The following is a 21997-nucleotide window of genomic DNA, read 5'->3' on the forward strand; positions in this document are numbered from 1 at the left end:
TAATCTATATCACAACCCTATGAGGTTGAGTACTAACACTGTTACAGATGAAGACATTGGGGATTAGAAAGGTTAAATTAGTTATCCAAAGAGTAGCATAGCCAGGGCTGGAATGTTTTGTCTTATGCCATGGCCTATGCTTTACTTGGTATATTATTATATTTCCAAAAGTTTTGCAACTCTGAAATCATGTCTCCTCCATGAAAATCTTTTCTTACCAGTTGGTGCAAAGAGCCCCTATCTCTATTTCTTCTGAATATGTATCCCTCAGAGCTCTTTATTCATCACTCCATGCTACTCCTTGGTTAGTATTTTCATCATTTAATTATTTTCTCCATGTAGACTTCTGAAGTGCCTTCCCAAATCATTGTCTCTGTTTAGGTGACTGAAGCCCAGTTGCAGAAAACTTCTCTGTTTTCCTACATTTGATTATTCATTCAACCAGACAGTTAACGTGATGATGACGAGGATCTTGGGAGTCTACCCATCACCTCCTGTGTCATTTCCCATTGGCTCTTGGTCGATACAACTTCTTTCATCTCCAGCCTTGTCTGTCCTCCCTTTTCTACCCTTCTTGTGACCCCCTGGTCACTCATCCAAGGTCACAGACATGACTGACAATGACATGATTTTTTTAAACTTATTGCACAGCCTGCTAAACTGTGTTTTCTCCACAGTTTCATTTGTTTCATTTGCAGGTGTGTCTATACCATTATTTCTACTCTAAATAAAATGTCGGCACCTGAGATTTTCTGGAAGCCTTGTTTCCATCTCCAAAGTAGCCGGTTGGATTTAGAAAGAGATTTTCTTCTGTGACTCACCCAGGAGAAAGTGTATTTTAACAAGGGACCATCAAGTCCTGAATCTCACACCAAGGGAGACAGTGCAGCAAACAAACAGTTTTTCTCTTTCCTGGCCCCAAGTAAGCTTAAATTTACTAGGAAATTAAAATTAGGATGTTTGTTTATGTGGAAAGGTTTTTAGTATTAGACATCAGAAACACTGGGGACCGCTTCATAGGTAAAGCAGCTTTTACCAAATAAGTAGACTTTTGAATTCCACAAAATAAATTTATTTATTTATACATTTATAATAAATTTGTTTATAAATTTATTTATTTTTGGCTGCACTGAGTCTTCGTTGCTGCGTGCGGGCTTTCTCTAGTTGCAGCAAGTGGGGGCTACTCTTTGTTGTGGTGCGCGGGCTTCTCACTGAGGTTGTGGAGCACGGGCTCTAGGCGCGCCGGCTTCAGTAGTTGTGGCACACGGGGTCAGTAATTGTGGCTCGCGGGCTCTAGAGCGCAGGCTCAATAGCTGTGGCGCACGGGAGCTTAGTTACTCCACGGCATGTGGGATCTTCCCGGACCAGGGCTCAAACCCTTGTCCCCTGCATTGGCACGTGGATTCTTAACCACTGCGCCACCAGGGAAGTCCCTGAATTCCACACTGTTTATTAAAAATAAAGCAAAACCAAAACTTGTTTCTACCACACAAGGTGCAGAAATAGTAAATCAGAGAAAATGAACAGCTTTGCTATTCAATGTAAACAAGATATTGTTGATGAGGCAGAATTAAATTATTTTGCTTTTGATTCATTTCAGCGTTTGGAACATGTTTTCTCTCCTCTAGAATTAAACACAATAGGAGTTTTTGGACTGTCTTGCTATTTCCTTTAACTGGCAGTGGGACAGTATGTGTTGATATAGGTTCCAAGTCACATTTCCTGTGTTGTAACCAGTCTCTTTTTCACAGCTAATTAAGTGGAAAACGATGTATAAATACAATTCAAAAGATTCACATTGTATACTCTTTAAAAATCTCTACTATTTACTGTGAATTATAGTTTTTGTTTTTCATTTATAATTTTAAAAACTCAACTGTTGGTGTGAATTTATTATTTTTCATTTTTATCTATAATTATCCAATTCCAAATTCATATTCTAATGTTTCACTGTTAACCTAAAGATAGCTTGAATTGGGCTTCCCTGGTGGCGCAGTGGTTGGGAGTCCGCCTGCCGATGTAGGGGACACGGGTTCACGCTCCAGTCCGGGAGGATCCCACATGCCGCGGAGCGGCTGGGCCCATGAGCCATGGCCGCTGGGCCTGCGCGTCCAGAGCCTGTGCTCCGCAACGGGAGAGGCCACAGCAGTGAGAGGCCCGCGTACCGCAAAAAAAAAAAAAGATAGTTTGAATTTATGAAGCAAATTATCAAATAAATCATTACATATTTCATTTTTTTTGGTTAATAGAAATGTTCTCAATTTTGTTATGAATATGTTGTCCCTTGTCCCTTAAGGAGAGCATAGAAAAAATAGACATTCATTTTTTCAGTTTTTGGGTTTTTTTAAACATCTTTATTGGAGTATAATTGCTTTACAATGGTGTGTTAGTTTCTGCTTTATAACAAAGTGAATCTGCTACACGTATACATATATCCCCATATCTCCTCCCTCTTGCATCTCCCTCCCATCCTCCCTATCCCACCCCTCTAGGTGGTCACAAAGCACCGAGCTGATCTCCCTGTGCTATGTGGCTGCTTCCCACTAGCTCTCTATTTTACATTTAGTAGTGTATATATGTCCATGCCACTCTCTCACTTCGTTCCAGCTTACACTTCCCCCCATTTTTTCAGTTTTTTAAAGATATATTTTGACATAAATTTTTGTTTTGCTTGATACCAAGTACACATTTATTAAAGAATTTCCAAATCTAGGAAAAAGAAATGATACCCAGGAGAGTGAAGCATAACTGCCTAAATGCTGATAAAAGTCTCTCATCTGTGGAATGAAATTAGTATCGAAAGAGAATTATGCCAACGCTGTACTATTGAAACTAGCAAATTCTAAAATATCTTTTGGCAACTCGACATAATGATTTATTTATTTTTATTTATAACTTACCATCAATTAGCACGTGAAAGATAAAATAGAATTCACTATTTTTTTTCAAATCAAAACTTATTAAAATTACTCTTTGCAAACTGAAGGAAAAGCAAAAAGAATTTAATGATTTGCAGGAGGGCATGTGGTAATAGCACTTTTTTTATGTCTACAGATGGATTTTTTTTCCCCCAGGGACATTAAATATACCTGGCTTCTCTAGCACTGCCTGTACTATGGCATATGCTCAGTAAATATTGATTGAATGGATGGATGGATGAATGGGAATTGGAAAGTTATTTTATGTCGTTCAAAATTTAGAAATAGAGGGAGTTAAATTTCTACCATAATTATCAGAATTAACTTTATATTTCAGTACTTTATAGTTTTTACCATAAAATACCACTGAATTAATTTGTTCTATTTTGCGTTTGATGTGAACTGTTAAATCAAAGTTGTTACCTTTTGGTAAATTAAACTTCAGAGATAGTGAGATTATGAAGGAGAAAAAGAAAGCTGCAAAGAGTCTTCAAGCTCCAGCAGTTTCTTTGTCTCCTCCTCAGAAGCACACAGTATTTTTCCCCAGTATGGTATCACTTTTAATAATATTGGAATTTCTCTTTAGGAGACACACACATAAGTGCTATTCATGAGGAAAGAGCATGGCATACCTAAAAATAAAATTGTGCTTTGTTTTTTTATAAACCTTGTGTATGTTTATTTTAAACCTTAGGGGAAAGTACTCTATGGGTCTCCAGAGCTGTAAGTGGGTAAATAAAAAAGTACTGTAATTTTTCAAAGCGTCATTGACTGCCAAGAATCTGATATTATCATTCCAGCTTACAGCAACTCAGTTAAGGGTATTAGTATCCTGCTATTTGCAAAGGAATTTACAAGGAAACCTAAAACAATTGGAAAAGACAATGGAAAAATATTATACAGACTTTTAGATGAATCGACTATGATTTTAAAACAAGAATTAGATTATCTGATGAGCTGAATCTAAATAAAAATGCAGGTGAGGTATCCAAGCTTCCATTTCCTTGTTCTCTTTTATATTATGTGACCACAAAGTTATTTTCTGCCGAAGGTTTTTTTTTCATTGGCTTGCTTATTTGATACAACTGATACTAAGAACCATAGGAGCTGAAAATGTAGGTTGAAAAAAATGGGGGTAACAGACTGGCTTTGCTTACCTATAATGTATTTTAGTAAGAGATGCTTTCCATGGGCCACTGTGGCGCACAACTCCAGGGAGCATCGTCTGATGGAATACACTGTGACTGGTGCCCCCTGGGGTTGTGCAGTGGTGCTGAGCACATATACAATCTGTGCTGATTTTGGCTTCAGGAATGTTTTCCATGGATGGTTGTAGTAGGAAAAATATTTTTGAATCTTCACGCACTTACGTTTTTTTAAACATTCACCACAGGCTACAAACAATGTCAACACGTCTAATTTTAAATAGCTTTTTCGCAGGACTTTAACCAGAAATAAGAGTAGAAACTTGATAGGAAAGATGCTGTCCTGTGCAACAAATTTAAAGTCTGAAAACACAGAGGTTTTTCAAATGGAAGCAGGAAACTGGCCAGTCAAGAAGATGGTAGCGTGTTGAGCTGGAATCCGATTTCTTTACACAATCAGGATTCTTCTTGGAATTCTCAGCTCTTTTCAGTTAAGTGGAGATTCTGTATGAAAACTCTTTCTTTTGAACTTTTATAACACTTTTTTCTAATTCCCTGTACAGACAAATAAATTTGCAAAGGTGGATAGTAGACATGACCTCAGCTTTAGTGTCTTAATGTGAAAATGCACATACGTTCACAATGGAGTGAGGAGGCATTGTCATTTTTAAACATGAGAAGCCCTGACTTGACGCTCAGTAAGGGAAGGTGCTTGGAAGAATTTACCAACTGATAAGAATATTCTGGAAAATAGAAAAGGGAGATAGGTTAACAGAGCAAACAATTTTTAATTTTTTTTTTTTTTGCGGTACACGGGCCTCTCACTGTTGTGGCCTCTCCCGTTGCAGAGTACAGGCTCCGGACGCGCAGGCTCAGTGACCATGGCTCACGGGCCCAGCCGCTCTGCGGCATGTGGGATCCTCCCGGACCGGGGCACGAACCCGTGTCCCCTGCATCGGCAGGTGGACTCGCAACCACTGCACCACCAGGGAAGCCCCCAAACAATTTTTTTTAATCACCAAAAATTGCTTTTGGAAAACAAAAGAAAAAAATTTAGAATTTTTAGAAAAAAAATTTATCGTTTTTTCTAATTTTATCTTTATTTTTTTCTAATTTTGTCTTTAAAATTTGAGCCTTCCTCAAGTTTTACTTCTTCCAGAAATTTTTCTCTCCCTTTCCATTCTGAAATCTCTGAATTCTTACCAACTATGTGAGTCTGTGGAGTGTAGTAGTTAAGAACCCCACATTGCCGGATTGCACGGATCGGTTGATAGCGGGAGATTCTGCGCATGGGTGGCTCCACCCCTCACGACTTAGGTACCTTGGACAAACCACTTGACCTATGTTTGCATTGATTTGCTCATTTGAGAAATGCAGATAATAATGATCCGTGTGGTTGTTATGAGCGTTAAAATAGGAACTATCGGTAAAGTGCATCTATGCACTCAGTAGGCAGTGGCAGTGTTTTACTGTGTACCACGTGTTGTAGCATTTGATTATTTGTTATAATGACTTGCCTTAATTACTTTCTAAGGCATGATGTATACATTCATAAAACACATGCTAGAGTCTTTTTCCATGCTTGGGTTTGATACGTCAGTTTTTTGTTTGTTTGTTTGGTTTTTAGATGTACGTTTCCCAGGGCCAGGACCTATATCATTTTTGTTGTTGTTTTTATTTATCATTCACTTTATTTTTTTTATTTATTTATTTTTTTTTTGCGGTACGCGGGCCTCTCACTGTTGGCGGCCTCTCCTGTTGCGGAGCACAGGCTCCGGACGCGCAGGCTCACCGGCCATGGCTCACGGGCCCAGCCGCTCCACAGCATGTGGGATCTTCCCGGACCGGGGCACAAACCCGTGTCCCCTGCATCGGCAGGCGGACTCTCGACCACTGCGCCACCAGGGAAGCCCTCCTCCATGTCTTTTTGCGGCTTGATAGTCCATTTGTTGTTAGTGTTGAATAATATCCCATGTCTGAATGGACCACAGTTTATTTATCTAATTCAGCTCCTGAAGGACATCTTGGTTGCTTCCAAGTTCTAGCAGTTAAGAATAAGGCTACTATAAACATCTCTGTGAAGGTTTTTTGTAGACATATCATATATATATATTTTTTAATTTTCTACAGTCTCTCATACAAAGGTAAGGATTTTTAGCACATAGAATTCCACATCTGAGGTCTGAAAGGACTTAGAAATAACGCATTAGATACAAGGAAACTGAAGACCAAGCGACCTGGTGTCGACTGCGCATGCAGTCTATTGTACTTCCTGCCAGGAAATTCTTACCTGTATGTAACGAAGAAGATCTAAAAATTAGGTTGACGTCTTGAAAATATTACCAAAGGTTTGATGTGGTGAGCATAAGAGCTGAGAATTATCGCCCCAAATGATATAATGAATTTTTTTAAAGAGTGAATTTAATAAGCTGTAGCCATGGTTTTTTCTCATTGTTTTATAACTGATCATTATAACTTTATTATGACTTTATAATTTCTCTCCTAAGCTAGGCATTGTGCATTTTGAGTTATGTTTTGCGTAGCTGGCTTTTTGACTTTTTCCCAGTGGCCGATGCCCTCTTGGAACTGACTGAACCTTGCTCTTTTCACAGGTTGTGGTGGAGAGTTGTCTGGGGACACGGGCTCCTTCAGTAGCCCTGGCTACCCTAACAGGTACCCTGCCAACAAGGAGTGTATCTGGTACATTCACACCGCCCCTGGGAGCAGCGTTCAGCTCACCATCCATGACTTTGATGTGGAGTATCACGCAAGCTGCACCTTCGACGTCCTGGAGGTAGGAAATTAGATGGTTTTCCGCACGTTACAGGATTTGGGGGCTAGAACTGGACATCACTCTGCAGAAAACCCTGAATTCTTTCCAGGAGCCAGCAGGGTTCTATTCTTAGACGTTTCGATGAGTATCCGCCCTTGGTGAATGATGCTTGCAGACAAATGGGGTTAATATCTCAGTTTGGCTTTCCCTAAAAGCAGTGCCCGAATGGCTGGGTGTAATTAGAAGGTGGTACCAGGCGGCAGAAGGGAGGGAACCATGGGGGGAGGCTGAGGAGAGAGAGCCAAGGAAGGGAGCCCCTGTGGGCGACGTGGGCTTAATCCTGCTGCAACCCCCGAGGTCCTATGAGGTCTGCTTCTCAGAACCATCCCTTTAAGGACACAAGGCATTGGTCCCCCAACTCCCGTCCCCACTGATGGAACCTGGTATCATCAGTGCCCCACACTTCCAGAAAGCTCCCTTGGGAAAGGCAGTGGGCGGCAGAGTGTAAAGAAGACGTGGGTACTCGGGGTAGGACAGGGCAGGGAGCTGAGGAAAGGGCTGCAACTTTTCCAACACTGCTGCAATGGCTTTATCTTGGGTAATTAAGATGGCCCTTGAGAATCGGTTATAATCAGCTGTTTGTTGCAGGAATCTAGTCATCAGATGATTTCCAAGTACACATGAAATTCCTATCGCCACAGCGATAGGGACTGCCTCATGACAAGGTTCTGTATCTAGTAGAGCTTAAAGTCCACGAAGGCTGGGTATTGGTGTGTTTTTGTTCTGTTTTGTTTTGTTTCACTGCTATACCCCCAGAGCCATAGAGCACTTGGCAAATAGTAAACACTTGATATATATTTGTGGGATAAATGAAAGTGTCACATCTCCAATTGTGCAGTGATAATGTACGTTTATGGTGATTGGCAAAGGGATTTCAGCATCCATTTTCCCATTTGAATGTTAACGAGTCCTGTGAGGTGAGAGGGGGATTTTACCGCTCCCCACTTCACTGTTGTCAGAACGGAGGCTCAAAAAGATTGCTGGGTTTTTCCACAACCATAAGGATAGTGAGTGGAGAAGCTGAGAACTGAATCCATCCCCGCCGCACACGCCACGTCAGCCAGTGTAGAAGGACAGATGTGGGCAGCGTGCAAGATACTGAAAGGAGCGCCTTGTTGACAGGCCTGTATAGGAAACTTTAAAACTAAAAGCCTTATTTAATTACAAACCAAGTTGTCTCCTTGAAAAGAAATGGGGTTCTCAAATCCTGTCCTCACTGAGTAGACGCAGCGTCACTAGGAGTCACATTGAGCAGCTCGAGTCTGCAAAGAAGGACGATGCTGCAGTAAGTGGGACTGGAGACAGAGCCGGTGAGTCCTTGGGTTCAACCCAAACCCTGTCTTCACGTAAGTCCGGCTGCCCAGACGTGACTCCAGCTCAGAAGAGGACCAGTTTCTTCCGAGGAGAGAATAAGGTGGCTCCCGAAATTCACGAAACTCACGCGCAGCTCAGACTGTGAAGCAGTAATATCGCTCACGTGGGGAATGTCGAGATGCTCCCTCCCGCGGGCGAGATTCCTCCGTCACATGAAAACCCTTAACCCGTACAGAGGGCTGGCAGCAGAGTGTTCCACGGTAACGTGACACGTTCGTCACCCTTCGTTTTCATATTGCAAAGCTCGTGTGATCGTTGCCTACTTGGCAACATGTAAATAGGGTTCATTGTGCTTTGGTTTTGTCCCACCCATTACGTGAGAGAGCAAAGAGCAGGCCTGTTCCCTGTGAGCAGCCTTGGGGACAGAGGGGCAGCTCAAGGCCTCTGGGCAGCAGCGTTCAGACAGGGTCCTGCACAGAAAGGACCGTGAGAAGAGGCTGCGGTCTGCTTGGGGCTTATCTGTGTCAGGACAAGGTGGGCTCCCGTGTCCCATCCAACCAGGGTTTGAGGGAATATATTGAAGCCCTTAAATATTTGGGCAAGTTTTTTTCTTAAGGCTGAAGTGAGTTAACCCCCTGACTTTTTCCCTCCAAACCTTGTTGGACGTCTCTGCAAATACTCAAGAAGGTGCTTTCATCAATTTGGGTTAATGACAATAAAATGATTTTTTTCCATCCCTATCACGTGGACGCCGATAACATGTTAACAACAGGTTTCACAATATTTTACCCCAGGTGGGTGTGTGGCCTGGAAACATCGCTGACTTTCTCTACCCATCTGTCCCCGTCCTGTTTGTTCATCAGCCCGTCCTGCTCTGAGCCCAGTAGGGCCTCACTGTCTCCAGATATCCAGTTTACCTGAGTTTCACCTGATCTAACCAAGAGCCCATCTATTTTTCTCTCAAAAAGCAGGTGTCCGGAGGGTGGCCAGCTGCATCAGGCAACAGCCGTTTGGTTACTCATAACCCTGGAATGCTGACTTGATTGTAACAGTAAATGGAGCTAACAGAGCAGAAAGAACTGTTCAAAACAGATTAAAACCATAGGCTTTGAAATGTTCTATATCCTGAGCATTGGCTAAAAACACATTTTTTAATCTCTGATCATCAGACCAATTCTTTTCCCCACAAAGTTGAGTCATATGCTGTAATCCAACGAAGCACACCCTGAAATTCTTTCCATCTTTTTCCTCTTTTGAAGAGTCATGTGCTAACTATTGGTTTTAATTTGTGGAAGCGGAAAGTACCATTCTATTGTTTGAGTGAGAGAAACGCTGGCTGATTTCACTTCAGTCCTTGAGAAAGGAGCCTGAACAGCACAGAGCAGAAAAGGGAAGCCAGTCCTCGACGCAGGAGACCCAGACGGTTGCCTGGTGCGGGCAGTCAGCCTCCCCTGGTCTCTCCCCCGCTGTCTTTGTGGAGGGAAAGCAAAGAACGTCAAAAGCGGCAGTGTTTACTCTTCTGGAGGCTCTAGGCCCGCCGACTCATACCCGCTTTGTTTGCGATCTCAAGGGGACCCTGAGCAGGGAGACCAGAATATTTTGCTGACGTGCAAGTTTTCTTTGTTAGAACTAAACGCTTGCGCTCAGCGTTCTGTCCAAATACGTGCTGCTCGCGGGGTGGGCGACTGGGGCCCCAGGCTGTGGGTTTCAGGCTCTGAGCTCCACCCCAGGCCCGGGGGCAGGGGAATCTCAAGGGTGCTAAACCAGAAGCAGCCTGGTTTGTGCCATTTGCATATGTGTACATGGGAAGGGCCACACAGGGCTCTTCCTCCAGTCCTGCCTCTGATGGGACTTGGGGGCCTCACACAAACAGAGCTCTTCCAGGTGAAAATCAGCTCGAAGCGGTTGGCTCGCTTCATTCCTTTGCAATTACAGCCCTTGCACTCGGCCCTCCCGGAACAGTGGTTTCATTCATTTCGGCCTTTCCCGCATGGCTGGGGGAATTAATCAGACAAAGAAATCATTATGGATTCAAATCACACACTCCTCACCGAAAGTAGGCTGCTTGTTCTTGCTCTCCCTCCCCGGAGGACACTTGAGTGAGGTCCACATCAGTCATCAGTCGGCAGCCGCCCTGGGGTGGGGGGGGGGGGTGGGGGGCAGGGGCTCAGGGCCTCAGGCTAGGGAGATGCTCGGGTGGGAGAGGGCGCAGGTCAGGGTGGAGAGGGCACCACTCGCACCCACTGGGCCACCTTTCCCGGGTCCGGTTCCAGCCGGGAGCGGGGAAGGGCACAGATGCCAGTGTGCCTGAGAACTGTCACCAAACTGGTCGTTCTTGCACTGACGCAAGTGTGGCGAGATTGACGGTCGGGGGTCTACACCTTCTGTGGGATTCTTATCTTCCCCCCACACCCCCGCACACGGGTTATCCAAGGGGCCCTTGAGAAGCCTGTGTGTGAGGCATCCTGGAGGCCCCCGTGGGCTGGGCCAGACCTCCTGCAAGATGCTGGACGTGAGATCCAGGGGACAGTTGCCACGAGGAATGTGTCGCCGGGGTATTGCATCCAGCCAGATAGTTGCAAATTGCAGCAGCCTAGGAGATCTCGGGACAAGTGAGATGGACCTAGCGGGGCAGAGTCCAGGGCGATTCCTGAGCAGAAGGTGAACGCTCTCCATCTTGCTCCTGTGAGCGTCTGTGCCAGGAGAAGGTACAGAGGGGCCTGTAGGACTCCCTCCCTGAGGATGCCGCAGAACACACTGATAGAGGTTACATTTTCACTCCCCCTGAAGGGGCAAAAATATCATATTAAATGCCTAACCTTGTAAAGCATTCGGGTTGCAAAGTGGAAAATCCTAAAAATGTAGCAGTGATCAGTAGCCTTCAGTGAACCAACAAAATAGCTTTATGCTAAGGGTATTCCTATGCGCCTAGAAGAGTTAGAAAATCAGCCCTGATACTGGATTATCTGCCACAGGCCTCTGCCAACGAAAGCAGGGGATCCTATGTGGACTTGGAAGAGGGGAAGGGGAGATAGGGGAGAGTCTGGGGTAATCTACTCAGTTCAGCTCTGCAGCTCCGGCTGAGGGGACACGCAGGCATTTCATGGGCAGTTGAACTTGTGTGTTACGAGGGCAGAGGGAGTGCCTTGGAAAATCCAGCTCAAGTTTACAGTGTGCCCCCACATGGGGAGGCTGAGATTTCAATCTCTGCTGATAATAGGATCCAAACGCTGGTGCTAAAGGGGAATCAGCGGAAGGCTTGTAATTGCTTAAATCTCTCTCTCAAGTTCTTTTTTTCTCCGTCCCATCATAGATCTATGGAGGCCCTGATTTCCACTCTCCCAGGATAGCCCAGCTGTGTGTGCAAAGATCGTCTGAGAATCCCATGCAGGTCTCCAGCACTGGAAGTGAGCTGGCAATCCGATTCAAGACTGACTGGTCCATAAATGGGAGAGGCTTCAACATCTCATGGAGAGCGGTCCCTGGAGGTGGGTGAACCTACGAGCTGTCTCAAAATCCTTAAGCTGGGCCCTCGTTAAACTTCATGAAGTGTTTAGAGAGCGATGTGATGGCTACATCCTCCGTCACAGCTCTGTGACTTCTCTAATGGCACATATGCTTCCCTGAGAAGGAGAGTTTAACTTGCAAAGAGTCACCTCGTATGTGAAAACCAGCCCATGCAAGTGTGCACATCCATGCTGAAAGCAGGAGCAGGGTGGTTGGTCAGACTCGCTTTCTGTCCAAGGGACTTCTGCCTGTTCACCAGCCTCAATTTGGGCATCAACAAAGCGCTAAATTACTTTATGCCACACATGTGGATGCTTGGCAAATACCCAAACTGCAAATGTTAAATTTGTGAATTTCAAGCAATTATTACCTTTTGTCATATACTGACTTTCTGCCCAAGATCTTAGGCTGTCTAAATAAATTACCTGTTGCAGAGTTTTAAAAATAAAGTATTAATGCACAAAATCTTTCAGCAGATGTTAATCTATACAGCTACTAATAATAGCAATGTTTATTGAACGCTTACTGTGTGTCAGGCATTTTTCTAACTAGTCTACAAAGACTCTCTCATTTAATCCTCACAACCACCCTCTGAGGGAAGGTTATTTCTTGTCCTTATCTTACTGATGAAGAAATGGAAGCTTAGAGTAGTTAGTGGCCTGTCCAAAGTCACACAGCTAAAAAATGCCAAAGTGAAGACATGACTCCAGGCTGCCTTACGGCCCCACTTCTGTAGGCCAAAGGTGATATAGTAAGTATACTAGAGCTTTCCTAAAGTTAATGGTGCATGAATTTAATGAAAATTATATTTACATGGTGTTTAGATTACCTAAAAATGATTCTCAATTATCAGAAAATAATACTGAATTTTCCCATTATTAGTTTATATTATCATAAACCCAAGAAATGATGAGTCATAGAGTTAGACATTGATAGATATTTGATTACATCATAGGAATTAAAAAAACTGAATGACTGTACAATGTCCAGAATATTAAATTTTAAAAGACAGATGTTAAATAATTTATAGAAGCGTACACTACTGAATTATCAAAATTCTTAGAAGGAGATGTGTTATTCTTACAGTATGTTATATTTTTAGAGAACAATGAAGAGGCATTTCATGGCTTTGTGAAAATATGATTTTATTTGCATTATTTTTCAGTATTTTTAAAATAACCTTTGACATCAGTATTTGAAGTATTTGAAGCCTTTTCCTAGGCATACTTCTTCATTTTGTTGGGATGCCTGAATTAATGGCGAAAATTCGGTTCTTCAGGATGTTTAGCACAGACTACATAAAAATGGTGGTCAAACAAAATAGCATATCGTTCTGTGCTCCCGGGTAACGGTGTCAAGTTTTGTGCATCAGGGATTCCTCTCATTATTGAATTGGGTCTCCCATCTACAGGTTGTGGTGGCATTTTCCAAGCTCCCAGTGGAGAGATTCATTCTCCAAATTACCCCAGTCCTTATAGGAGCAACACTGAGTGTACGTGGGTCATTCAGGTGGAAAAACATCACCGTGTTCTCTTGAACTTCACTGACTTTGACCTTGAACCTCAGGACTCTTGTATTATGGTAAGTGACACAAATCTCAAGCATTGTCTCCAGTCAAACCTGGGTCAAAACACTGCCATAAGAGCATGTTTAGTGGATGTATTAGTCATGAATGTTTTCTGTGTCAAATCATGGGAAACTCAAGTATTAGCAACTTAAAATATAAGGACATTTATTTTTTACCTAAATATAAACCAGGAGGTTTGTTTAGCAACTCAGTCTCTGCTCTACCATTCTTAGTGAATTGGCTTTTCATTTTGTGGTTGTTACCTCATGGTCCAAATATGGCTGCAGCAGTTCGGAACATCCTAAGTTCAGATCTGAAGAAGACGGGAAGGAATAGTGTTAGTTGTTTCTATTTTGTATTTTTTTAAAATCAAGAATGCAAAATTTTTACAGAAGCCCCCTTACAGATCATTGGCCAGAAGTGGTTGCAAAAGAGATTAGGAAAGTTTAGTGGATTATGATAATGGATTTATCATAACCACTTTAAATCAATTATTGTTAACTCTCTAGGGGTTCTCACAGGGTTCTACTTTTCTTGAGATCAGGATATCTTGATCTGCTACTTGAACAGATCAGTGTCTGATAGAACAGACTAGATGGGGAGACAAGGGGTGGAGGAAAAGGGATATGACTGTGAGTTGGTTCAATGACAAAAAGTTTCCATCACTACCAACAGCTTTAATACATTTTCACCTGAAACTAATGCTATATGTTTAATGTAAGAGTGAATGAGGTTGTATTGCAAAATTTTCTTTTTGTCTTTAATTTTTTTGGTTACTTGATTTTTTTTTTAACACAAGGTTTTCCATCTTTCATTTGTATTTAGAGATATTTCATTGAAATATAAACCAGATCCTCTTGGCTAATGGATCTTTCTCTTTTAGTTTCCTGACCGTTTCTTATACAAATTCCAACTGGCTAGCTTTCAAACTTAACTCAGGAAAATTCAAAAGTTGTTTCATAATTTTCAAAGTAGTCCAGGCTAACAGTATGATTTCAAGTATTGTTTTACAAGATTAAATCATTAATCTACTTAAAAGTTCAGTTGATTTATGGTTCTGTATTAACCTTTTAACATGAGTCTTCGGAGTCTAAATTGGCAGAGCAATATGTCCTACACCAAACTTAAGTTGTGGGGCATCCACTTTCCATGACGGTAACTCTCCTGACAAAGACGATTTTAAAACTTCGGATGATATTTTACAACACTTTCCTAAATGCAACAAGGAACTCACAAGGTAGTGTGAAATTTCTGAGTTAATATCCAAGAGAGATGTGAGCTTGGTACTTGGAATTGCTTTTGCCCGTGGGGCATTTGCCGATCCAGAAGGAGTGGCGCTTCTCAGAGCCTTTCAGGGCAAAGAGGAGCAAAGTTTGAGTCCAGGACCTGAGTAGGGTGTGGGTCCTGGTAAACTCTCCTGAATCCTAGGTAAAGTGAAAGTAGCAGCTTTCAGGAAGACCGCATCCAAGCGTCGATTCATCTGAGTGGCCTCCCTAAATCTCCAGCCATGGAATAATGAGAGGAACCTTGCCTTGCTAATGCATCTAGGCCTTGGACATCTGGCCAAAGCAATTTAAACTCTTCTTCAAAGGGAGATGAAATCATCCCAGATCTCACTTCTACCAATAATTTTCATATGCAACAGCAAGCACACTATGAAAGATATTTATATATAGGAGGAGAAGTGCAACATAAATGAGCTATAGCATGAATAACAGACAATGGAAATAAACACTGATAGGCACGGGTTAGTAAACAACTATGGTTACTAAGCTTATGGAGATAAAAGTCAAAATTAAAACTTTCAGCAAGGACTGCAAATCATAAAAAGTGACATTGCAAATATATATTTTTTTAAAGCTGAAAAATTTAAAGTGGATAAACACAGAAGCTGAAATTAATATCTCAGTGGAAGGATTTGGGGTGTTTTGCTTGTTTGTTTTTTGTATATTAGGCAAATTAGACAGAGATGAGAGAACAAATGAATTGGAAGATATCAGAAGAATCTATCCAGAAAAAAACAAAACAAAACAAAACAAAAGGATGAAAAATACAGAAGGGAGATTAAGACAAATATAGGACACGTATAAAAGATGTAACATACATGTATAAATGGAGCAGGAACAATATTCGAAGAGCTGATGACTAAGACTTTTCCCAAACTGATGAGAGACATCAATTTACAAACACAAGAATCCCAAGGGACCCTGTATACAGCCAAGCAAGGTAAATGGAAAGACATACTTATCTGAAAAAACTTAAAGATTTTAATCTTTATCTAAAAGATAAAGAAAAAAATGTTACAGTCATCCAGGAGAGTAGGTGAGCGGGTGAACAAATTATCTTTTAGGAAGTGGCAGGCTGAATGCTGACTTTTCAACAGTGAAAACTGGAAGGAGAAAAGACAAGAGTTGGTATCTTAAATTTGAAGGAAGAAAATAACTATCAGTCATGAACTCTGTACTCTCCTAAAATAACCTTTAAACATGAAGGTGAAATAAAGCATTGAAGCAGTAGAGGTAACTTCAAGAGGAGGTCGAATGGGCCAGAGACAGCTTGTCTGCCTTACAGTTTTGCCTCTGGTGGGCAATTCTCCATCACTTTCTCCCAGTCTGTATGGTTCCAGGTATAGTTTCTTCTCTTTGGTAAAGTCCCTAATCCATAAGATTCAACATGCAAAGGTGTGTGAACCAAACAAAGCCTAGGTCAAAGCCACACCCAGCATGGCTGCATTATTTCCCTCCTGTGGTCATGAGTAGGATTTTCCACCTGCATGAGATGTAAATACACAGACTGGGTTTTCTAGTAACCAGTGCCATATCTCAGCACACAGCTGGGCTTGACTTCACAAACTGTAGCCAGAGGAAACAGACAGGAGGAAGTAAAACCTCAAATATAATCTGGTCATTAGGCATGGAGATAAGAACATAAACCCACATACAGGTGCCGGGAGGAGCCCAGTATGGTAAAATACAAAATGTAACAGTCCAAACAAGTTGCCAGGATCAGGGGATCCTGTGTGAAGTAGTCGGGGTAACCCCGCCTGCGGGGAGATGCGAGTATCAGAAGCAGATGCTGCCAGGCCCTTGAGCAACACATGGATTCAAAAAGCGAACTGCACCAGCAGTGTGGGTCACCACAGTGCCGTGGTTAAGAAATCCACTCTGTGGTCGGGTGGCCCTGGGGCCGAGCCTGAATTCTGCCATTTGCTGGTTGAGTCGCCTGGGAGAAAGCGAATCTTTCAGCTTTGGTTTCCTTAATTGTGAAATGGGGACAGTAAGAGTATCTGTGTCAGATTTGTTGTTGGGTTACTGGAGGTCATGTCGGTGACGTGCTTGTCACATAGGAAGCCCCCCATTCGTACCAGCCCCTAGTCACAATGACACTGACGGTGAGCGTCCCCAGAGAGGCCTGTTCCAGGGGCAGTGGTGGAGGAGGTGCTGTGGAATACGAGGACGAACAACCAGCTTAGGGTGCTGGGCCTCCGGGTCTTCAGTAAAAGAAGACCCTGTTTATGAACCTTTCTGCTAGCACAGCGCCAAGCACTTCGTGGACCCAGGACTCAATAAACTGCAATAATGATCACGAGGAAACAGGAGTGATTCATTTGGGCCTGGAAGCCAGAGCAGGTTTCACACCAAAGATGACATTTACGTGGCAGAATTTCACTAGTAGACATGTGGCACAGAAGCCAGGGGAGGAAGCTCTGGGGAGAGAACAGGGTAGATTGTGTACAGAAGCGCGAGCGTGCGCAGACATTTGGGCTGTAGCTCTGTGCTGGGGAGCGTGTGGAGACCCAGGGTCTATAGAAAACATCTGAACTGGACAAACTCTTGTGCTCTGTGAAGAATTTGAAATTATCCTATAGCCAGTTGGGGAGTTGATGAACGTTTTCTGTAATGTACTCAAAACTGTGTTTTATGATAATAACAGCAGCCCTGTGAGGCTAGGTTCGTCAGAGAAAGAGAAGGATGGTATAAAGGCTGATTGGAGAGCTATGGAAAAACCCTGGGCAGTGGCCTTCGGAGTGGAGAGAAAGGATGTACTGGCAAGCTCATGTTGGTGTAGCCACCGAAACCTAGGGGCTAATTACACCGTGGAGGGTCAGGGGGAGGGGTGATAGAGATGCAGGGGTTAAGATGATTTGCTTGAAGAATGGGTAAATAATAATGCCATTGACTAAGAGAGTACTAAAGGGACAGAGTACTCAGATTGACTTGGAAACTTGAGTTTGAAGGTCTACACTGCGTCCCTTATAGAGTTCAACAGACGGGTTCAGTGCTCAGGATGGGGTCTGAGCTGGACAAATCCACTTGAGGATAATTTCTGTATACTTGGTTGGTAGTTAAAACCACAGAAGTAGTTGGAATCCTATATATGAGTATTTTGTAAAGAGAAAAGGGCCAAGTAAACTCTTGGCCCTAAATCACCATTTAGGCGGAAGATGGAGAAACAAAGGACAAGGAGACTGCAGGGTACTCAAGGAGATGGGTGGAGAAGCAGAAGAGAATGGTAGCATAGAAACCAACAGAGAAGTCAGTTTTAAGAGTGGGTGGGCAAAGGTGTCAAATCCAGCAGATGAAGCTGAAATGAAGCCACCAGATTCAGTCTTTGATGACCTTGTAAGAAGCAGGACTGGTGTGGGTAGTACTGGAAGACTCCAGATCACGATGGGTTAGGACATACAGGAGCTTCTCAGCTTTTCCCCAGAATTATGAAAGTGGATGGTATAGAGGGATAAAGGGCCATAACCTGTGATAAGTCAAGATCGAAGGGAAGTTGTTATTATTATTTGTTTTAGTGGTGAAGAAGCTTAAGCATGCCAGGAGAGCAGGGTGCTGGTGACAGAAGAGCAGCTGAGTGTAAGAGATCAATGGAGTAAATGATGAAGCCATGTTATCAGGGCAGAGACCTGAGGAAGGGCCAGATTGGTTTTATAAATTTCATATTTTCAGAATGAGAAATTTGAACCCATGGCCAACCATAAGTTTCCTTTTCTGATTTGCAAATGTCTTTATATTGAAAGTTGCATAAGTCATATACAAGCTAAGTCGTTTTTGTTTGTACAATTTGTAACTCACCTTTACTAAAAGATAAAGAAATGTGAAAAAGGACTGTTCGCATAAGTTGGGGTGGAGATCTGCTGTGTACGGTTGCCAAGTGGACCCAGTCATGGGGATGGAGGTCTGCAGAGGTTTAGAAACAGGCAGGCAATGCACTGGCGAGGCTGGGAGCTTGGCTCCAATTTAGAGTTCGCTGTCCAGGGGTTCATGAAGGCAGGCGTTGAGGCACCAGCCATCTATCTTTATAGCTGGATGGACACTGGATGCGAAATGCCCCCGAAAATCTAGTATCTTACATAAGATCTCTGCAGTTTAAGTTCATACAAAGCCAGTCATTCATTTTGGAGACATTCAAGTTAATTTCTCGGTCCTGCTACTTAGACAGAGTCAGTAGCAAAGAGAAAAACATTCAGCTGCCAATGCTGCTGCCAGGTAATGTTTGTGTTCATGGGATTTTTAATAGAGCTCAAGTGTATTATTCAATACCAAGGTAAATTGTGCTTGGATAGGACCAGCCATCAGGGTTTTAAACCTCCTCTATCAGTTTAGATTGCAGAGTCCCATTAGAGACCCAGCCATCTCTCAGAATTATTTGTAAGGAGTAGGACAGGATGCAGGGAATAGTGTTAGGAAGATATGTGTGCATATGCCAGAGAAAGCCATCCCAGCCTTCAGTGGAGAACTGCAGACGGCTCATTGGGGAGTGGGTTGAGTGGACTTTACTCCCTGGCATGATTATTGATATTCGATCTCAGTATTTTGAGCCACATGAGAACTTAGATAACATCGCAGAAGCATGTTTTCTAGAATTTCATGCTGCTGTAATAAAAAAAGAGAGAAACTAGATTTTTCTGACTGCTTTTGAAGTGGTGATGGCATCATCTGGAACTCATCAGAAAGCTCAATTTACACTCAGGTTTCAACTAATTTGGTAATACGTGTGCACTTTTTGCTCAGTCCCTGTGAGTGGCTAGCGTCGTTAACCTCTGGCTCTCCTGAAGGACACACTGTGACTGCTGCTTGCTACGGCAGCAGCGGGACCCACGGGCTGCACAGAACTTGTATGGTCAGCATGAAAACGGCTCCATTAGGTTTCATTTCACGAAGGCCTAGTATTAAAGTGACCTCCAACTGACAGCCTAATTGCTTAATTACAGGCTCTTTCCTGAGCCTTAAATTCACATAGCTCTGCGAGCTCTTATTGATCTAGAAATGCGGGTTGTAGCCCAGTGTGAGAGGGGAAGAGAGAAATCAGATCAGCGGCACGACTGGCCCCCAGAGACCCCGGGCCTCTGATTTCCACATCCTCTTTGCTCAGCACAATGGAATGTCTGCCTGGTGAGAATCAGTGAGAAACAGATAAAAGGAAGCAGACCACAGTCCTGGTCCAGCCTCTCATCTGGAGAAAGTATCCACTAGGGCTACAGGCCCTGCTACAAAAAAACAGGCACATCGTGAGTCACGGTCTTCTTTCTGAAGCTCTTCGTGCTGCTCTAGGAGAAGGAAAGCAAAGTGTTGGATTTGAACGGAAGAAAACCAGATTCCCCCCACGCCAGAGCTGCAGTGCCCGTTGTTCACACTATCTGTCAGCAAGGCACAGGGTGGGACAGGGCAAACGTAAAACACAGTATCCGTATTTCGTTTTATTTTTTTAAGACACTACCTATGATGTGTTTCCTTTTAAAACATTGATCATTTCCAAACCTGAGCAAATAGACCCAGGAATAATAGAAGTCAGTACTTCAAAGAAACAATTGTTAAACAGTTCTTCTTTAAATATGTACTGTTTTACAAATAGATCCATGACAGAAACCAGTCTCTTTCCCTCTCTTTCTCTCTCCCTCTCATATCTTCCCTTTTTCCTTTACTTCTCACCACAGAAAGTTTACCTTCCGTTTGATACTTGAGGAAGATCTCCGGTAATCTCTTCTAAATGTTTTATTTTGTGGCTTGCTTTTGGTAACCCCTAGCCATTTGGCCTTCCGGTGCCAAGTTAGTTACCAAAAGCCACGCTGATACTTTCCATCCCCAGAGCAAAGAATCATTGACTTGGAGCCGCTGTCCGTAATCTGCGGACACAAGCTTTGTTTCTCTTTCAGCTCAGAATCTCCTTAAATGTATGTTTATTCATGAAAATAAAATGAACTTCTTGGATTTCTTTTCATACCAACGTTTCCAGTAATTTTTGGGTCCCTGCTTGCAACAACTGCAAATTATGAGAGTTTCTTGTCTCCTGTAAAATTTGGAACTGGAGTGCCACCCTGTAGAACAAAGAAACAGGAGTGACAAGAGTCCCGACACGAGATGTGTGCTGTGAACTGGGGATTTAATTTCAGAGGCCCGTTGCTGGAAAATATCACTGACGGAGGAAACCGATGCGTCCTCCACCCTCCGCCCTCCACCCCCAAGAAAAGCTGCTCTAATGAGCAGTACTTCCCTTTCCTTCCTTACCTAAATTTATGACTTTAACAGCTTGGATAATTTCCTGGTGGGGTGCGCTCCCTGTCACTTAGTATTTCCTCCGCCTGCAATTACCGTTCCAACACGGGGGCTCCATTAGCAGCTATGCTGCCCTCCTCCCGTTTGCCACACGTGAATGCATTTCACGGACTCTCATGCTCCAGACGGACTTGGCAGCCTGACGTGAATGATGTCTTCTCTGCCCTGAGATCTTATCCACCACATGTCTTGACCCCGATACACTTCAAGGCAATCCAAGCAGTAGACACGTGTTGCGAGAATGAATTAAAAATGAAGTAAAGGGGAAAGACCAGGTTGAAAGCCAATAAGGCCAGGGGCGAGGTGAGCAAAGACGCCATGCTGGTCTAATGAGACTGTGGTTAGACCAGGAAAGGACAAGGAGTGGACGTACATCTGGATCCAAGACTAGAGCCGAGTTAGGAATCGGGGAGTTGGGTGTTAGGGTTAGTGATTGGTCCTGGGCACTGTGCCCGCTTTGTTCCAGCCGGCTCAGTTAGCACGCTGGGAATCCCGTGCGTGTACAGTGGGGTGGAATGCATGACAGGTGCCAGCCACTCCAAAATCCACAAGGGCCCCAAATAAGACTTTCTGAAAGGCCACTGAGGATGCTTGCTTGCAAGTCTGAAGAAGAGAGAGGTGACTTCCACTCTGTTTCCCCGGATTTTCTTTCCAGATGACGACGGACATGTCACTAGCTTCCTGGAATCATGATCTCCCAGTATTCTATTGTCAGTGAAGAAAACTTGATTTTATCTTTTTGGTTGTTTTAATGATAATTGATCAGAGGCCAGACGGATGGGGTTCACATGCTGGCTCCACACTACCCAGTGTGTGACTGTGAACAGTGACTTATGTCTTCTGTGCCTCACTTCTACCAGCTGCAAAAAGGAATTGTAAGAAAGATGGAACTTTTTTAAAGACCTAAATGTAAGGCCAGACACTATCAAACTCTTAGAGGAAAACATAGGCAGAACACTCTATGACATCAATCACAGCAAGATCCTTTCTGACCCACCTCCTAGAGAAATGGAAATAAAACCAAAAATAAACACCTAATGAAACTTCAAAGCTTTTGCACAGCAAAGGAAACCCTAAACGAGATGAAAAGACAACCCTCAGAATGGGAGAAAATATTTGCAAATGAAACAACTGACAAAGGATTAATCTCC

At 43.2% G+C, this 21997-nt stretch overlaps 1 protein-coding gene across 1 annotated transcript in view; it reads left to right on the top strand.

The window, feature by feature from the left end:
* Positions 1-21997, top strand: part of CUBN (cubilin) — a 271724-nt gene that overhangs the window by 112571 nt on the left and 137156 nt on the right. Inside the window, exons 30-32 of the mRNA XM_060292217.1 lie at positions 6676-6857; positions 11524-11698; positions 13129-13298. Of these exons, the coding sequence (XP_060148200.1) occupies positions 6676-6857; positions 11524-11698; positions 13129-13298 (527 nt within the window). The remainder of the gene's footprint in view (positions 1-6675; positions 6858-11523; positions 11699-13128; positions 13299-21997) is intronic.

The sequence above is a fragment of the Globicephala melas genome, chromosome 2 (genome assembly GCF_963455315.2).
Source record: "Globicephala melas chromosome 2, mGloMel1.2, whole genome shotgun sequence".
Classification (NCBI taxonomy): Eukaryota; Metazoa; Chordata; class Mammalia; order Artiodactyla; family Delphinidae; genus Globicephala; species Globicephala melas.